Below are 19,705 nucleotides of genomic sequence, written 5' to 3'. Positions count from 1 at the left end.
AGTCTAACACTTGTGGCCAAATTATTATTAGATACTCCAAGAAACAAGCCTCTATAAGTTTTCAGATCAGTTGTATATTTGTACATTACCAGGGAGTCATTTAAAATTAATTGTAAAGAGATGCTTTTAAGAAATGTATCCGATTTTACTAAAAGAATACTGCTTCTTTCACTTTACAAATGAACGTTTCTAATATAACCATACACTTAGGTTGACATATTCCTTCTATAATTTACAAAAATGTTTGAGCAAATGCTTCCAGTGAAAAATGGCATAAATCTCTCCTCACTTTCTTTCCTACATCAAAATGTGACACAAACTTTATTTTTATGGGGAGACACATAAAGAGAGTTGTTCTGCCTTTTGGCGCCCAGTGTTCTCTTTGGAACACTGGGGCACAGTAGTTATAAAAACAGATTTTTCAAGCTGAAAGAAATATTAGAGAACAAATCAATGCCTCAATAAACTTTAGAAATAGAAAATCTTACACTGCAAAGTAGCTAAGTAATTGCAAAGTGGTTCAGGTCCCACAATTGATTGGTAAAAGAACTGAGGGGTCATATATTCAAGGTCTCCTGGGAGTCCTGACCTCCAGTTCAGTCCCAGGTTCCTTCCACTCAACCAAATGTCAAGAAGAAGAAAACTGAGTTTCTTCAGTCCTATATATTAAGATTTACCAGAAAAGATGTTAGAAAACATTGTGATTTTCCTTAGTTTTTTTGTCACATATTTTTATTTTTTTATTGTTCCTTTTTATATATTTTAATTTTTATATTTTCAATTATAGTGACATTTGATGTTATTGTATTCCCTAGTTTTAAATGTTTGTCATATCATCCATTATCCGTATTGATTGACAAGTACTTACTTCCAATGCATAATATACCGGTTTGTCTCTACCGAGTTTGTAAGCCACTGTGGTTAGAAGGCCGTGATCAGAAAATACACACTGTAGGAAAGAGAAAAAGATTTCAGTAGTCGAGAAAAGAAAAAAATAGCATATTCTTTAAAGCTAAAATAACCTAGGTATAAAACAATAATATGTAACAACAAAATGTAACAATTTAAAAAATAAATCTTAGTCAAAGTCACCAGTATTAAGAAAAATACACTTAAACAATATAAAAAGTTTATCACTTGTTCCAGATTAGATTTGCATTAAGAATCTGACAAGATCCTAGTATATGTATCCCACCAACACAAAAATACATATAAAATTCAAAGAACCTAGAATGGTTCTTAGTAAAATCATTCAAATTTAGTGATTTTCATCATTTTTACTGAGCTCTTAATTAAATCCTAATAAAGATTAAATAAAAGCTGCAGGCTCAAAAGTAACAGCAAACAGTAATAGCAAACTATGCTCAAGCATTATTTATATAAAGTTAAAGTAGACTTTCAAGAATTTTCTCACTTGTTTTTGGTAGCATTTTATTTTATTATTAGTTTCAAGTATACAATATTTTGGAGTTAGACATTTATAGAATTTATAAAATGATCCCCTAATTGCTCCTTCTCTCCTCTGGTTTTCCACCTAACCAACATATTAATGCTAACTGCATTCCCTATGTCATGCTCCCCATCCCGGTGACCATCTAGCAACTACTAATTTGTCTTCTTTAACCCTTCACCCCTTTCTACCAACACCCTAACACCCCTCCCCTCTGGCCACCACCAGATTGTTCTCTGTATTTGAGTCTAATAATCTTTTCATTTGAAAAAAAAAAAAAACCAACCTTACGGCCTGTATTACATAGTAGGAAGCAGCCTGTTCCATACCTATAGGTGGGGAAAGAATGAACAATATGTCAATTTTATTAAAATTAAGTGGTGAAACATTAATAATACAAATTATTTAAACTGACATGTAGTATCAAAAAAAGTCATATTTAAGTCTTAGAAAAGTTCTAAAAGCTAACAAATATCACATACTCTTTGTGGAATCATATTTTAAAGATTAGTCTAGAAGAAAATGTGCTTTGTGCAAATCTTAGTTGGAAAATGCAAGTATACTATTCAGCGCTTAGTCAGTCATAGCCCATGGCTGTGTTTTTAAATGTTGCTGAATTACAGCAAATTCTTTATTCAGTCACAGGTATGCCACCACTAATCCACGTGAAGCATTGTGACTAAGAGCCATTCACCAATGGGGCTGGCCAGCTTAGCTCTGTCATTAGCACAGTCATAAACAGAAATCCTGCTATCTTCTGGCACAAGGAGAAGGCGAGGTGCAGAGTCCAGGAATGTGTAGCTAGAACAGGGGTTTGGGGGGGTGGGGTGGGGAGGGCATGAGTGGCACCAAGGGGAAGGCTATTTAAGGCCTAGCTTTCCCATTCTCTCAGCAGGATGAGGCATTCTAGAACTGGTGGGAGAGTCAGGATTAGAATGTAACATGGGTGCCGCGGAAGAACTGAATTTATTTTATGGCAGCTTTATCAGCATAAGCTTCGGACTCTGCAACAAGTTTGGCATGTGGACGTGAATGAGTAGTTTTGACTTGTGCCAGGTGGAAAAGCAGCCCAAATTGATACCAGTAAGGGTCACAGGGAAATAGTTTTCAACTGAGTTGCCTATGACTGTCACCCTTGGCTTTCCACAACTCGTCTCACCTGAGCTTGAGATTCACGAACCCTGCTGCTATGCTCTGTGACATCCTGGTAGGTGGGAGAAGGGGCACTGCTCAGTCTAGGGGTGGCGGAGGGACCTCAGCAGAAGCTACTACCAGTCAGCACTAACTCAACAGACCCCATCAGCTGCCTTGTTCTTGTGGAAAAAACAGAGACCAAGGGCAATTTTTTTCCGATAAACATTTTTCCAGGCACCACCACTGTTCTGAATAGGACTTAGCTCAAGACATTCTGTCTCCTCACCCAAATATATTCTCAGCCTGCTTGATGGACAGCTGACATGTTCAGGGAACATGGGATTAAGAAATAACTAAGTTTTAAAAGACGCCAGTCAAATAACATTAGGTACAGGTAATCATTACATTTATAAATTAAAACACATAAATCATTATACCTTTTGACTTCCATGACACTGAAAAAGCTATATATCTCAAGTTAATCTCCTTTAACAAATATTCTTAAAAATGGAAGTTAACGATCCATTTCATGCTTTTTTAAGGGAGAAATCTGTACCAATTTAGCACTCATATAAACACTTTATGTACTGAACAGCGGCATATAAATACAAAATTGACACAAAGACTCAGAGCACTTACTAAAAGTGAATCTTTAAGTTAGTATACTTAATAAGTAATTAGTGAGCATAGCAATGTATGAAGAGACTCCCTTGCTACATGGAGACCACAGCTTTCAAAGTAGTACACAGGCAATTATTTTCCTCTTAAATTTTATTACTCTTTCTTCCCAGTCATCCAACATATATGACACTTTCAGCATTTATATGGTCTATCTATCCTTTCTGAAGATTGTCCTGGGTTCAAACATCCCAAAAAGATGTCTGACTCTTCTAACCTCTACAGAAGTAAAGGTTGCCTGCTATCCTTCATGGAGAATTGTGCCCTGGCCACAGCTGTGAAGGAGGTAAAAGGCCTCCTTTATTACACTCACTGCTTCTGGGGAGAGGAGACATCTAAAGTTCTCTTTCTTACAAGCAAAATTTAATGTTTAAATAATCCACATCCATTCTAGAAAAATTAGAAAATACAGATAAACCAAAATAAAAATTAGAATCAATCTAATATGTTACTCCACCCAGAAACAGAGATGGGCTTGCCACTGAATTCTGAACTATCACTTACTCCCTGCTGAGGTTCGGAGAGATTAACCGAATTCTCAGTACCAATCTCTCCAATCTCCTAGGACTTAGTTCTGCTCATCACTTATCTCCTGTTTATTTTACAACTTCTATCTGCTTAGATGCCAAAGAAACATTCTCTGGTCTTCCCATGATTAAAAATACAAAGAAAATTCTCCAAACTTGGTATGATCTTGTTAACTTAACAAGTTATCTACTTCACTCACCCTGCCTGAATGATTATATTTTTGTAAAGTACATTCTGTCTTGCTGTCCCTATTTTTTTTTTTTACCTACCCACAATATCTATTTGACCATTTGCAACCTGGCTTCCATGTTGAGCATTGTACTAAAGCTTCATTCTTATAGGTGACTACTGAAGACATAATTTCTATGAACAATGATCTATTCTATTCTCAGCCTCCATGACCTTTTTGTAGTGTTTTGCACTGCTGACCAAGCCTCCTTCTTAAATATCTTTACCTTGGATTTCCACATTAATGAATAACTGCATTCTATCCTTCTGAATTCTCCATCCCTGTATCTCTTCTTCTCCTAAGTATCTCCTCTACCTGTATACTTTTTCTTGGTAATTTTGTCTTTTCCTATTGTTTCAAAAAAAAATCTCTAATAAGGTAAATTCAAAATCTTTACTTTTATATGGAACTCATTCCACATTTCCAAATGTGTGCAATATATAGCATACCAGTACCACAAACATTTCCCAAAAAGAAATTCTTCTACTTGGACTCATTCCTTACTTTGGCTAATCTTAACCACTGGGCCGAGGTGACTAGACTTCATCGCTACTTCCTGTCTCTTGCCCCTCTGTGGTGCCATGGACATCCACCCACAGCTTTCCTCTCTGTCCCCATCCTTCTTATTAGTCCTCGCCCTTGTTGTGAGTATGCTGTAATGGCCTCCTCCATGGCCCCTTTGCATCTAGTCTCTCTTCACTTTGACCTAGGATTGCCATATTATTAAGGAACAGCTCCAAGTCATCTCTGAACACCAGCTCACAAACCTTTAGGACTGTCTCATTGCCTATCAAGAAAAAACTCCTCACTCTGAAATTTAGGGCTTCACAATGTGAAGCCTGGCCTTACTTTCTATCATTTCTCTATCTGAATGTTTATATCTATAGTTTCTAAACAAAGTCTTCCATTCCTCTATCTGCATCTTTGTGCACTCGCCAACATCGTTCATTCCTCAAAACATCTCATTACTAACATAATCTTTTGAGATTTTTCTCCCCTCCATTAGAAACCCAACAGCCATACTTCAAAGTTTCTTATGGCACAGAAGTTCTGATTTATAATGTGACTAACTGTATATTTGTGTTCTTCTCCTCCAGGAAGAGAAATATGAGCCCAAAGATCTTATAATTTGCTATTTCCCTCCTCCGACCTGCAGTAGCTGCAGAGGTTCTCAAGAAGCCCTCTTTTACTTAAATTCATTTCAGGACTTAGGTGATAATGCTTAAGGGGGAGGAGAGTAGAAAGAGAAAAACCAGGCCATTTTATTGGGTATTGTGTTAAATACCTGACAAATAGAGATAGCATCTGACTTACTAGCATTAGAATGTCTACCGAAGAGGAAAGAAGAGGGTAGTATAGCCCAGTTTTCTATCATTTCTCTTGACTCCTGATTTAGCTGCTTGGAATCCAAAAGTCAAAGAATATGTTGCCAGACCTGTGCTGACTCAGGCTCTCTTGACTGTGACCTAAGGATACCATGACTGGCAAAGAATTTTCATTACTTCCCCTCCCCCTAAAAAACTCTCACACTCTTGCATGAGAACTGCTGATCCTGCTAGATCACAAGAATGTTTAATCTAAAATGTTAGTTATTCCATTATTCACAAAAGAAGAATTCAATTATTGAAGTTATACATTGATGGGAGACTTAACAAATCCTCAAGAAAAGAATAATTAAATGTAGATAGTCTCTTGTTGAGTCTATGAAATCTTGATCACACAGGGGACAGTAAAGTGTAGAGGTTAAGAGCCCCTGCTAAGATGAATAGGATGGATCTGGGTGCAAAGACTGCTTCTCTCACTTACTAGTTTAACCTCTGTAAGCATCTGTTTTGTCATCCTAAAGTGGAAGTAATCTTATTACTTTTAGATATGGGGCTTGTTACAGACTCTACGTGTGTGAGTAGTAATGAGATGAAATTAGGAGAGAAAGGTACCAAATCTCTACTTGCATCATTCCTTTTGCTTCTTGTCAAAGGAGAAATTCCAGATAATGGGGAGAAAGCAGTACCACGAGGATAGCATTGAAAATCCCACAAAAATATGGCTTTCTAGTTATACTGAGAAAGTCTAGGGCAGGAATAATATGTTAAAATTATAGTTGAAATCATCCTCTTCCTCCCCTCTGCTCAGCCCTCTCCTCTTCCCCACCAAAGTCCCCCAAAAAGGCATGAATACTTTACACTAAAAGGTAGTTTCTGGATGGAAAAGATATTAAATTTTATATATTAAGGTTTTCACAGGCCTCATCAGTGTGTTTATATATGACATAATGTATTTTATTTGAAGGAGATGAAGAAAAACAAATGGCAGAAAATTTATATATTCCTATTGGAACTCTTAAGCTATTGATTTTCAAGCCCAGATGAACTTCAGAAGCCTTTCTTCATTCAAAGCACCAAAGGGAAAAACAAACAAGATGCCACTGGTTTTTAGGTCTGTCTCTTAAACTCACGTGTTTTTGGCTTGTCCATCCTGGAAGCACATTTGTCCCACCAGCGCAGCAGACTGGTCTCCCAAACACTGAAAGTAGAAATGATAATAAAGAACACTGACTAAGATAATATTATTAACTTCCTTTTTGGAAGAGCCTAGGACTTACTTTTCCTTTTTTATTTATCAAGGAATGAATTGATTTATGTTTTTGGCAATGCTTCCATTTGGTCATTTTCCCATTTGATAATACCTCTATGAGATAATAATTGTAGGAAGGAAGAGTTAGAGATAAGTTATTCAAAAGATTCTCTGTGTTCCCCGACCTCCTGCCAATTTTGCTGCTCTTACTTGTTTTCCTGTTTAGGAAGGGGCTGATGGAGACATAGTTAGAAAGCCATAACATAGAAGGAGTGGGGGTGGGTAGCTGGGAGATGTTTGGTGATGAAACTTACCCCAGATATTGGCACACCTTCCAAGGCCCCAGCTTTCTAATAAAAAAATTTAAAAAGGATTATAAATGATCACAAACTATTGGCTCTACTAACATAGCTACAACAGGAATGAACGTGAATAGCAACATGCCAGAGCATGTGGGGCAGACAAGACAAAGCAAGTGCTTCAACGACATGAGTGGTTCAGAGACAAATATTAGAAGTATCTTAGAATGACAAGAAAAGACATGACATTGGAGAATGAACATGAAACATTGAACTGGGAGTCAGGTAGGCTCTAGCCCTGGTTATTAGTGTTAAGCCACTGAGCAGGCTGCTGAGACTTCTCTATGCCTGATTTGCGAATCTACAAAATGGGGCCTGGGCTACACGAACACTGAAGTCCATTAGCTCTTCGCTATTAATGTCATTACTAAAAAAACTAACACATCCTTTAAAGCGAACATATAAACAGCTACCAAACTAGCACGAAACTTATTTATTTTGGAAGGCTATATTTTACTAACTATTCTTTCTATCTAAACTGCTCTTAAGTAAGAAACACAACAGTGTTCAGGTATTGTATATTAACTGTTCGTAGCCAACATCATTCTTCAAGTTTAGATAAGCAAGAGTTAATTTATATCATGAATAGTGGTTTTTATTTTGATCAAGTATGGCCAGCATTCCAGGAAGAAAACAAGATTTAATTGGCTGATGGTGTACTTTACTCCAAAATTTTTTTTTGAAAAAATACACCAACACAAAGCAACTTGTATTAAGGGATTAGGAGAAAGCAATGTGATCTCTGAAGTAGGTGTGCTGTACTAGGAAGAGCATCAAACAGAAGCTTTGGACCCTCAGTCAGCTAGTTATTTGTGGGCCAGTCTTGGGCCTCCGAGAGCTCTGGCTCCCTATCTGTTAAAGTGAGGGTAAGAATAGAGGCTACCTCATATGTCTCGGATGATAAGGAAATAAGAGCCTATATGTAGAAACCCTTGACAAAATAGAAAACACCCTTAAATAGCAGATATTATGGCCTTTCTTCCATGCTTTCTTGTTAATTCAAGACCTGCTATTTTTATGTACTATATATATCTAGAAAACGTGAACTTGGATATTAAGTGAAGGGTAAATTTCATAAAGGTAGGGCTGAAAGTGAACTAGTAGGAAACCTAGAAGCTATATACTTTAGTATATTTAAATATTAAAAGATGTCTTTGCTTATACTATTGACTTTATCATCAAACTACCAGCAGGATCTACTATGTGCGGTCAGGCATGGGGAAGCGCTCCTTTTTCTTCATGGGGATGGGTCTCTAGAGGATTCCTGGGAACTGTCCTCTGGTGAAGCATGTAGAAAAAGTGACAGTGCATTTCCAACTAACTGGTCTGAAAGGTTAGTCAAAATAGACTCCTAGGACATTTAAAAACTACACTTAATTTCCTTATCATGCTAAAGCCCAAAGCACATTTGCAACTGTACTTTGTAATGGGGACATCAGAATTGCTCATGCCAGAAACTACTTTAGTCTTTTATTTTGAAACATCATTCTCAGTTTTATGGGAAACTTAAAAACAAACAGATAAGATCAAATTAAAAAAAAAACCCTAAAACTTGACTAGAGCTTAGAATAATTCAAAGGGTCATGGAGATGCTAGATTAATCTGTTTGGTAAATGGACTTCTGCTTGTTTAAAACGAAATGGAAGTTCACTGTCTCTTTTTCAAACAAATGGGTAGTATAACTGGTGGGCAACCTACTCACCAGGCTATGAGAGATTTTCTATAGTCGGCATGGGGGAAAAAAGGGGACAGAAGCATAATATTTTAAATGCAAGAGAAAACTAGGCCAGTTAAATATTTTTTCAACCATCCCCTGAAACTGTTTCTCAAGAATAGTTTTTTTTTTCCCCTCTGATCCAACTCAGTTTGTAGACAGCTATGAAATCATCAAAACACTTTTACTATAGATAAGCAGTGGCTATTTAAAAATTCCATGTTGCTTTAAATGGCTTTATTATGAATGAAACATTTAAGAATTCTTGCCCAAGTTTTATCCAGAGCATGCAGTGTTCAACTCTGTTATTATTAACTCTATACATGGAGTTTCTAATATTTGCCATGAAATATCTAAATATTTTTTGCAATTTATCTTAGATGTATTCTTAAGTTTTATTATAAATTCAAGATTTTTGTGCTCAAACATCAGTTCAGATTCTCCTAGAGCTTTTAACCTCTGATGTGTAATCAGAGATACTCGATGCTAAGCACATTTTTTTGCTCAAACTACTTTTTCTCTGAGTTTCAATGAAAGCAACAGTAAAAATGTCCATTATGGAACTCAGTTTAATTAGCAATCAGAAATCAGAAGCAGACTCTTTGCTTTCAGTTTCTTTGCTAAAGTTTTACTCAGGCTGACAAAGAATCTAATATAAAACATGGTTTAGCCATTAAAAGAGATTCAACAGGAAAAAGAACACCACTAAAAGGTGAAGAGACTCTCCTATAAATTAAAGGCAGACACCACAACTACTAGTTATCTGGATTAAAAGAAGTAAACTGACTCAAACATTCCTCTGCCACCCTCTGGAGTTATCACAGTTAATACTTCGAAAGCATAGTACTCAAAGAAAAGCCAATTAAAGTTTATAAAATGTAAAATCAATTGGTAAGAAAGACTAAGATTTTTAAGTTATAACTATTTAAACAATATTAAATTCTTATTTTACATATCGCTAACATTCACAAAAATGTTACAACTCTCAAACTATCAAACGTTAACACAACTGACTTTTAAATCCTGAATAGCAAAGTTTTTAAATTAAAAAAAAAAATGTATATACCATTAGGCCATAGATCTCAGAGGAACTCCTGACATTTGGAAGAATTTTCATTGGAATATCAAAAAATCTGAAAAATAATAACATTGAGTATTTAATGCTATTTTAAGTAAATATCTGGAAACATTTATATGTATTTAAAAACAAAAAAAATGTAAATAACTATTAGCAAATGGATGGATTTGAGTATAGAATTAAATAGTAACAAATAAATAAGCCAGCAGAAGAGTTGTATGACTAGATATTTAACATTCTAATTTTATACAAACAAATCAATAATAAATAAAAAGCATACAGAAACCAAAGCAGTTTTCTAAAGGAACCTAATCTTCATAGAGAATAATCAAAACAATTACTTAATTCGGCATATTTAGTGTATGTGCAACAATAGTCTCTCTTAAGAGAATACTCAACACAGACTTGTATACTGTAGTTGAAATACCAACAATTATAGTTTGGTACTCCGCTGACATCTGAAAAAAATAAGATTTAGGTTATAAATAGGTAATGTACTTGAATAACTATTCTTAGGGGCAAACACGACTCACTCGCAGAGGTCTTTATCCCATTCCAAAGAATGAATGTTGAAAAGCATCGTCCTGCTTGCATTTGTTACGTCTGTACAGTGGACACCTCCATTGGCTCCTCCTGTCAGACTCTAGACAGAATAAAAGGGAAATGTTAACTCTGTACTTATTTGCAATTTAATTTATATTTTGTCACGGGCCATAATTGGCAGCAGAGCATATAAAGCAGGAGAATAGAATATTTCAACTACTTAATTATCTAGTTTCCAGCAGTGTCCAATAGAAAATATAATGTGAGCTACATTTGTAAATGTAAAAATTTTTAGTAGTTACATTTAAAAAGTATAAATTAATTTTAATAATACTGTATCTTTCATTTACTCCTTTTTTGGGGGTACTAACTTTAAAATACGATGTGTATTTTACACTCAAACACATTCTCATTTTGGACAAGCCATATTTCAAGTGCTAAGTGGCTACCATATTAGACAGTACAGTTCTAGTTCATTGATAGTTAAATAAAAAATCAGTTTAGCTTTTATCCTCTTATCTTTGGAAAATGCAGTCTTACTAAACTTGGCAAAGTGAAAAACATTGAAATGTCTGCCTCCTCAGGATCTTGCTGAATGAACTCTGTTGGTGCTGCTATTGTTTCTTTTGCGGTTTTGGAATAATAATTTTCATTGGGCTGTGCGTGCACTGACCCAAGCACATACCTTGAAAGCAGAGTGTTAAACTCTCTAATGTTAATATCCACAGACCAGAACTGGAAGTACTGTTGCTTTCTTTTATGTGGAAGCAATGAGGTAAGAAATGAACAAAAGTGGAGAAAAGATATCACGTGGGGAGGCACAGCCAAATGTGTTCCCTCTGAGTCTCCTGCAGCTCACAGTTCCAACATCCTGCCGTACTCTGGTTCCAGGCAATTGTCAGAACTATTTCAACTGTGGCTGACATGTATGAAAACTGCTGGTCATGAGCACAAAGCACAGCCTGCCCTGGGCTAGCACTGGTGTGCGTGTGTGTGTGTGTGTGTTAGGGGTTGTGTGTGGTGTGCTTCCAGAGAGTGGTTCTCAAGACCTGCTGTGTGAATCTGGCCAGTAAGAATAGGGGCAATATTCCCTTGAAGCTCCCTGAATGCTGAAAAATACTAAAATATTTACAAATGAAATTATATGTAAGGAATTTGCTTTATAATTTTGTGGGATAAAAGAGTATGTGAGTATAGTTGAAACAAGGTTGGCCGCAGTTGACTGCTGTAGTTGGCTCACTGTTGTAGAGGTATGTTATACTATTCCTTCTGCTTTGGGGTATATTTGAAAATGCCCATAGTAAAGATAACAGAGGTGGCGGAGAGAGGGAGTGGGTAGAGGGAGGGAGGGAAGTGGGGGAGAGAGAGAGAGAACATGTACTTTTAAGATATATTTGGGAAATATTTATAATGTTAGCTTCTACTTACTTACCCATGTTCGGCTTAGGAAAAAGATTATATATCAGAAATTTCCACTGTGATTTTGCATTTTATGGCTCAATTAAATAAAAAACAGCTATATGACGTTAAAATCGAATAATAAAAGTAGCCTAATGTTTTATCATATTAGTTATTTTTTCTCAGAAATGGCTAGTGGAAAAGTATATGATAAGCAAGAGAGAAAGACTACCTAGATTACCAATTACTAATAATCTAAATTACTTATTCTAAAGAGAATAGATATGAAATGTGGTTTGTAATCATCCTCCATTTTTACTGAAATAAGGCAAGTAAAAATAGAAGAAGTAGGCAAAAATGCCGCTCGAATGGAAGCTGAAATGTTCTGCTATTTCTTCAGTGGCTTCTGAATAATGCCGCCAACTAAAAAGTTTTGAACTCTTAGTAGAAAACAGATAGTAGGCAAGGCAGTCTAAAAAATTTCTGAGAAAAATTCTCGATACAGGTATTCTGTTGTAACATACCCATATAAGCCATGAATCAATGGTCCCAAAAAGAGCTCTATCTTCTTTAACAGCCTTTTGAACTTTTGTCACGTTGTCAAGAAGCCAACGAAGTTTCACTGCACTGAAGTAAGTGCTAAGTGGAAGGCCTGTCTTGGACTAAAAAAGGGAAATTAAATTCATAACAGTTTAAAATAAAACAAAACACTAAACCAAGAAACTCAACAAATCACAAAATATTCAATGGCCCTAAAGACAATCCCTCAGTATTACAGATAAAAATACTTTTCCTATCTCATGGCATGGGAAAGCATGTTCATGAGCAAAGATCAGAGTGGTATGTTTGCAGTTCAAAGAGCATCCACGTAGCAAGGTAAAAGAGAAAATTAAATGACACAACGCCCTGTAATCTAGATAGTAAAGATGTAGATGTTAACTTTTACGGTGAGTTAGTATTAACTTAGTCCAAAACTCTGCTTTTTATTTTATATTCCATGAAAGTGATATTTAAACTATTAATGATCAGAGAGTATATGAAATCATAAACTAATGACCATAACCAGAAACTTTTGTTTTAAAACATGACTTAATGTTACATTTATATGTGTAAAAATATATTATAAATAAATATATATTTACACATTTATATTCAAATAACATAATATCAAATTAGTGGTGAATAGAGCTCAAAGACACACCACGTTAAAACAACACAGAGTTGCTCTATGTGAGAAAGTAGCTGCCCTAAATTCAGCAAATACATTAAACTAAGGGAGGGTAGGCTGAATAAAGGTTAAAGGGTAATAATGAAACATATGCAGGCTTATCAATCTTCCTTGAGAATGGATCAAGTCCAACACTTACTTTTGTTTGTATATTAAATATCAAATTTATTTAGAATCAAATTTATTTATAAGGGCTGACAAAAGTGGTTTAAAAAATACATACTTCAAAATAATGCAACTCTCTTTCCCCTTCCCAATTCGTCTCCTCATTTATCAACTGACTACAGAAAGTGATACCTTTTTCCTTCTTATCTCCCTTGGTAAGAGAACTCAAACCAAGGATTTCATACTTTAAACAATGGTCCCCAACCCCTGGGCCGTGGACTGGTACCAATCTGTGGCCATCTAGGAACCAGGCCACACAACAGGAGGTGAGCGGAGGGCCAGCAAGCAAAGCTTCATCTGTATTTGCAGCCGCTCCCCAGCGCTAGCATCACCGCCTCAGCTCCACCTCAGATCATTAGGCGTTAGGTAGGAACACAGGTCGCTGGTGCCAAAAAGGTTGGGGACCGCTGTTTTAATGCAACCTATAAGTTAAGAACCTTAACTCATAGTTTTCCAGCTTTCTTAGGGGAAAAAAAAATCAATTATCAAAAATAATGAAAAGAAATAATTAATGGGAATATTTTTTGATGTGAAGGACCAAACGTCATCCCACAACGCTAATAGTGTGAATTAGTGTGTAATATCTATCTCATTTTCATGATTTAGATAGAAAGTGTACAAGTTGCCTAAAATGGCAATGGAGAGAAAAACATGAATCCCTTGAAGCAAAGTGTAGCTGGAGGTGGGGGTGAAGGCTGGGCAGGGTGACAGAGAGAACACGATAGAAAATGGTAAGGGCATATTCAGGACTAGCTTGGTTATTTGTACAGCTCAGGGCAGGGAAGGCCTTGGTAAACTGCTGTGATTAATGGGATTCGAACATCACTTTCAGAACCAAGAACAAGAAACTGCCATCAGAGTCCCGCTGGCAAATGTAAAAGAGATAAACCCAAAACCAGAACTTCCTTTTGGATACTAGGAGAATTTGGCCTTGACCTTGCTAAGAGAAATATCTTGTCTTTTTCAAAAATTCCCTCTACATTTATCTGAAGAGAAATCTATATAAAGACTGAAAATCTGGCAATTTTAGTTAGCCATCTTCATATAAAGAAGGTAGAAGGAGAGTTCAATAAAATGTCTTCTATTTTCTCTCCCTAAATCTAGATGCCTAAAAATTAAAAAGCACCCAGAACTTGCTTTGATGAATGGTAGAAAACAGAAAAATGAATTTGGAAAGCAGAGTTGAATTACAGGAAGTACCCCCTGGGAAGTATGATTTAAAACAGGGAAACTTTATAATCCCCTCTAGCCTATCAACCTTGGAATATTAGTCCTCCGATCTACCGTAGGATAAGGAAGACAGAAAGGTAAATACTTGAGTTGTCCTCAATTATTCACAGAGAAGTATTCTATAAATTTTATCAAATAACTATTGCGAAATAAGATGTAAGGCTTGAATAGTCTCGCTGGTGAAATCTCTATAAACTTTTTTAAACAAGCATTTTTTTTCGGGTTTGACTTTTTACTTTTATTTTTTATTTTTCAATTACAGTTGACGTTTAATATTATTTCATATTAGTTTAAGGTGCACAGCATAGTGGTTAGACATAGATAATTATATGACTTACATGGTAATCCCCCCAATTAGTCTAGTACCCACCATACATAGTCATTACTATATTATTGACTACATTCCCTATGCTATACTTTAGATCCCCATGATGATTTTTTGTAACTACCAATTTGTACTTCTTTAAACAAGCATTCTTATAGTATACTTTTGAAGAGATTTCTTACCTTGACAAAATTATTATTTCCTGGAATTCTTTTACTAAGAGTTTCAACGGTAGACTGGGTTCTTAGATCGAGCCACACTATAAACCAAAATATAATAATATAGATAAAAAACTTCATTACAACCATCATACCTTAATAAAGTCACTGTCAAGGATAGGAGACCAATTAGTTTCCATAAGTAATTAAAATGCTATAGCTTTCAAAAGACAAGAATTAGAAAATTAGAAATGAATGGGCGTATTGTTAGAAGAGAATAATTTAGGAGGGAGAATGTAAAGCTTTTATGCAAAATCACAGACCAAGTTAAGAGAATAATACAAACCTTAAGGCACTTATTTTATATCCTTTTTATAGAAAAAAAAACAAAAAATGTTTTGGATATGGATTTTCTATGCATACATGACTGCTGAGAAAATCTAAATATTAGGCAGGCTGGTTGCCAGGGTGGAATGTACAGCCCAGAATCATCGTACCCTGTTTAAAGCATGTATCTTTGAAAACTTGGGAGCAATCTGTGACAAAGTAGAGAATCTGATACTATTATCGAGGGAAAAAAAATAAGATTCAATTTCTTATTTACATTAAACTCTTTCAAAGTAGGCAAGAACCTGGAATAGTTAAAATTATTTCACCATTCTTTCTCCATGCTGGATTGTAAAAGAATAAAATCTCCATTTTAACAGATCAACATTATTTTACTAAATAACTATCAGTCTACTTTCTGATTCCCTAGTAGAAAGCATTTCTGTTCTGCTTCATAACAAAAGGCTTGAGAAAGAGAAGGCATTAAGTAGTATATAAAGCAATCGTGAAAGGTAACCAATAGCATCAGCTGGGCTTCATTTGCCAGATTTAACTTTTGTACTTAACTTTTATAACTTTTAATGTGTTAGTGGTCACTTGATATTTTTAGGCACTGACTGTGCTTAGATGGCTCCTGAAAAGACTCAGGCCCGTAGTCTATTTAAAGGACACCAGGGAAGATTATACATACTTCACTACACGTGTGAATGCCGACAGTTATTGCCTAGTTTGGGTCACCTTTAACTATAGGATTTCTTTCTCTTCATTTAAAAACCAGTAAAATCCTGTAGTGAATTTTAATCAATTCTTTCTAATTATTTAAACTGTCATTTCCCTTGAGCGCTGTCTGCGCTTGATTTTGACAGCGGCTACTGCACATGAGATTTAAATCGGGGACTTCAGGACACTCTGCTGGTTTCCATAGGTGTGAAAAGCAGCAAGAAAAGCCTTATTACCACTAAGGAAATGGAGACAAAGGGGAAGACTACGGTGTGCCTGAGATTCAATCCCACCTGTAGCTCCGGTATCCTGTCTTGACCCCAGTGATTGGCTCAGGAGAGAGTATGTGGTCTAATCAGCACAATTGAGATTTGTGCTTGGTCTGCAGGAGTTTCTTTTCTCAGCTCAGCCTGGCACTGTGTGGCTGGGGCCTGCTGCCCTAATGAAGAAAGAATTGAATTGACCACTTCCGGAGCCATTCCAGAAAAAGACAGACTTGTGGGGATCCATGTGACTGTCTGAAGCTGGAATAAAACAGCACCTGAACTAAGTTACTCTTGGATTGCTGGTTCAATGAGCAAATAATTCTCTTTTTAAAAAATTTCATTTAGTATGGTTGAGTTTTCTACTACTTGCACTGTGATTGATACAAGCCATTAACTGCACTGTAAAGTTGGCAAGTTCTCCCGTGTCCAGAGAACAAGGGCAGTCCACTTTTCACAGTAGCAGTATTGTATGACTGTGACAAAAGTGGACTTTCCTCATGGGCAAGCAACCCCAGCAGGTTTTAAGGGCTTCACGAGAGTAATTGCGAAAAATAGAGGAATTTGAGAGAAAAGATTAAAAACTGTGATAGGTAGAATTGACAAGTACATCTCGGTCTTCAGTGTTTCAAACTACAGTGGGCTAGGGTTTTAAAATCAATTTAGTAAGTTTTGATGACCTAGTTTTAAAAAATGAAATAGGATGGATTAAATGGAAAATATCAGAGTTCACTGAACTTGGTAAGTATTGACTTGTGAAACTTTTGTTTTAGTTCTGTGGGTTTGCTGAATCATGGAACTATATATTTCTTTCCGAGGGCCACGAACAAGAGACATGAAAGCCATTGCTCTAGGCTTTTTGCTTAATGACATAAAGCCTTCTAGATCGATATTCTATATTTTAATGGACACGATGCTCCTCAAGGAGCTTAAAGATGACCTCCATCCCCAGAAACTCTAGGATAGTAGGTCTGAGGAGGGGGGCCCAGAAATATAGCTTTTACGCAGATGCCCCTCTTTAAGAAACACTGCTAGACTCCACAGCAGCTGTTCTTACCCTGAAAGCACACCAGAACCACGTGAGAACTTTGAAATCATACAACCCAAGCCCGACTTTTCAGGATTCTGTTTGCAGGTCTAGACAAGACAGGCCTGAGTCTAATTTTGTTATAAGCATCCCAAGTTATTCAGTATTATACTAGAACTTGAGAACCTCTTTCATAGGGCATGTTTTTAGGATACTGGATTTGTTCCAACCATTTATTCAAAAACAAAACTAAAGACAAACTGATGATCATGTAGCTCCCTGAGTCCCAGTGGCTCTGTGACTTTATTGTTCCTTGACTCCCGCTCCTGGTTACACTTACATAACTAGGCACTTTACTCCTCACTTGAAAACTTACTGGCAAGCATCTACAGTGGGATCCGCAGAATTAACCCCTCACCAGAAAGAGTCAAAACATTGGATATGAAATTGAGAAACCAAAGTTCTACGTTTTCTGGTTTTGCTACCAACAAGTTGTGTGACTCGAGCAAGTCATTTTACCCTTTGTGGCGTGGATTTCCTGAATATAAAATAAGGCGGTTGAACTAAATGGTCTCTAAAGCCCCTCTCTTGCCATTATTCCATGATCACAGAAGGCTGGCATGATATTTACTTCATTTTTTTATAGCCCATGGATTTAAGGAAATTAGAATACATAGAATGAATTAGTAAGACTGCCGAAGAGAAAAAAAATGTCAGTGGCTGGTACATTACCAAGCAATTCACAAATGCTCAATATTAATGGAATTAAGAACGAAAAAATTTTTAGAAAACTCATTAAAGAAGCTAGGATGGCAGAATTAGATTTGCGAAATAAGAGACCAAAAGCCAAAGAGAAGACCCCAAGCTGGAGGACTAAGCCCCTTGTGGAGGTAATTTCTGAGAACAATCAAAAGAAGTGCCAGATCCGGATCCAGCAGCAGTGGTCAATTTCCCCCAGCACGTCCAAGTTGGAAGGCTGGGAAGTGAGCAAGAGCCAGAGCACCAATACCTGAGGAAGTACCAGCAGCTGGAACTGAAGAGCCAGAGGAAACAACGGCAACTGGATCTGAAGGGCCAGCAGAAACTGGAGCAGCTGGAGCATTAGGAGAAATAATGGCAATTCATGCTAGAGACGGCCAGATTCAAGGCCTGTGTTCTCTTGTTGACCACTTAGGAAATGGTAGCCCACTTGAGCCAAGTTCATCAGAATGAATTTTTTTTTTTACACAGCTGAGCATAGAAAAAGAAAGGACATGGAGTAGAAGGGGAACAAAGGCAGTCCAGTCAGAGTCTCTGGTTCAATAGCATTTCCATTTGAACTAAGACCAGGTAAAGACTTGCTTCCCGTTCAAGGTGACTCTTCCCTACCTGGCCACATATCTGCAACCTAGTTAGAAAAGTGGCTCAGTTGGTTATTGATTGCTCACCAATCACTGAATTGAAAGGTCGTGTGATGGAATGAATGAGCACATCCATAGGGGATGCTAGAAAGGAATGCTAAGGAACATGTCACGATGCTAAGGAATGTGTCACAATCTCTCTTGGGGCCATCTGCAGGAAGGCACGAAAGGGCTGCTACGGGAAGGAAGACATGGCCCCAAGAAAGCACTTCCCTGGTTGAGTGACAGGAGGTGAAAGCCACCTCCAAAAAAGGAACAGCATGTCCAGAGGGGACAGGTAATTGCTAAGTTCCAAAGTGACTTAAAAAAATAAGGAAAATAGACACTAGGGAGTCCAAAACATTACACAGCTTGCTTCTAGAAGGCACATCTCTTATTTAAATTAAGTAAATTTGATTTAAATTGTTCGGACCATCAAATGAATAGATTAAAAAAAATCAACTTGGATGATCTGAAACTTCATTTGTATTAAATAAAATCACATTCAATGTGTCTCAATTCCCATGGACCAGGGTTAGTTTAGTGATGTGATGTAGTAATAGCACAGAGGAAGAAACTATGTTTAGAACATTTAGAAATTTGCATTACTTTGGTTAGTCATAACAATAGAAAAGAACCTAAGGGGAAAAAATACACTAGGGATAATGTAAATTATCTTTAGTTGACTAGAAGCAAAGGCAAACAATACCTCTCCTCTGAGATGGTTTAAGGAGCTCCTGACCTGACAGGAAGTGAGATGAACAGGCTCCAGGTTATGGAACACACCTTAAACAAGGACTGCTGACGGCTATACAAAGTGTTATTAGGTTGTTTCCCCCACAAGACACACAACAATAGTAAACCAGATTTAACTGCCATGTGTTACCACTTGCCAAAAGTTAAGCTATTAATTAAGCTGGGTAAGAAGAGTCTGTTTGCTAAGGAGAAAAAACTATGTGATGACTCTCCCTGACGACATTTTCAGAAATCAGGTGGAGCCGAAGAAAAAATGGAGTGGGCGAAGGGGATGAGTTAAAACACATATATGTATATTCCAAAATATGGGGGCTGGAACCTATTTCATCTCTTGGATGTATAAATGCCAAAATGCCAATGACTGACATGAGTGTGTATGACATCCCAGGTAGGCTCTGTATTTCCCCTAAGAATATCTGTCATGTACAAATTTCATTTCATC

The 19,705-nt window shown here is 36.7% G+C and overlaps 1 protein-coding gene across 4 annotated transcripts in view; it reads right to left on the bottom strand.

Moving 5' to 3' along the window:
* GK (glycerol kinase) overlaps window positions 1–19,705 on the bottom strand; it is a 66,012-nt gene that overhangs the window by 20,344 nt on the left and 25,963 nt on the right. For 2 of the 4 annotated variants that reach the window (XM_015594388.2, XM_015594389.2), the window contains exons 5-13: window positions 14,816–14,892; window positions 12,210–12,347; window positions 10,278–10,387; window positions 9,733–9,799; window positions 8,655–8,672; window positions 6,908–6,943; window positions 6,475–6,542; window positions 1,737–1,779; window positions 869–949 (exon numbers count right to left, since the gene is read on the bottom strand). In XM_015594388.2, coding sequence (XP_015449874.1) covers window positions 869–949; window positions 1,737–1,779; window positions 6,475–6,542; window positions 6,908–6,943; window positions 8,655–8,672; window positions 9,733–9,799; window positions 10,278–10,387; window positions 12,210–12,347; window positions 14,816–14,892 — 638 coding nt within the window. The remainder of the gene's footprint in view (window positions 1–868; window positions 950–1,736; window positions 1,780–6,474; window positions 6,543–6,907; window positions 6,944–8,654; window positions 8,673–9,732; window positions 9,800–10,277; window positions 10,388–12,209; window positions 12,348–14,815; window positions 14,893–19,705) is intronic. The other 2 variants (XM_006918278.3, XM_006918279.3) reach the window with 1 other exon arrangement.

The sequence above is a fragment of the Pteropus alecto genome, unplaced genomic scaffold (assembly GCF_000325575.1).
Source record: "Pteropus alecto unplaced genomic scaffold, ASM32557v1 scaffold248, whole genome shotgun sequence".
NCBI lineage: Eukaryota > Metazoa > Chordata > Mammalia > Chiroptera > Pteropodidae > Pteropus > Pteropus alecto.
This window is presented reverse-complemented; position numbering and strand designations above follow the sequence as displayed.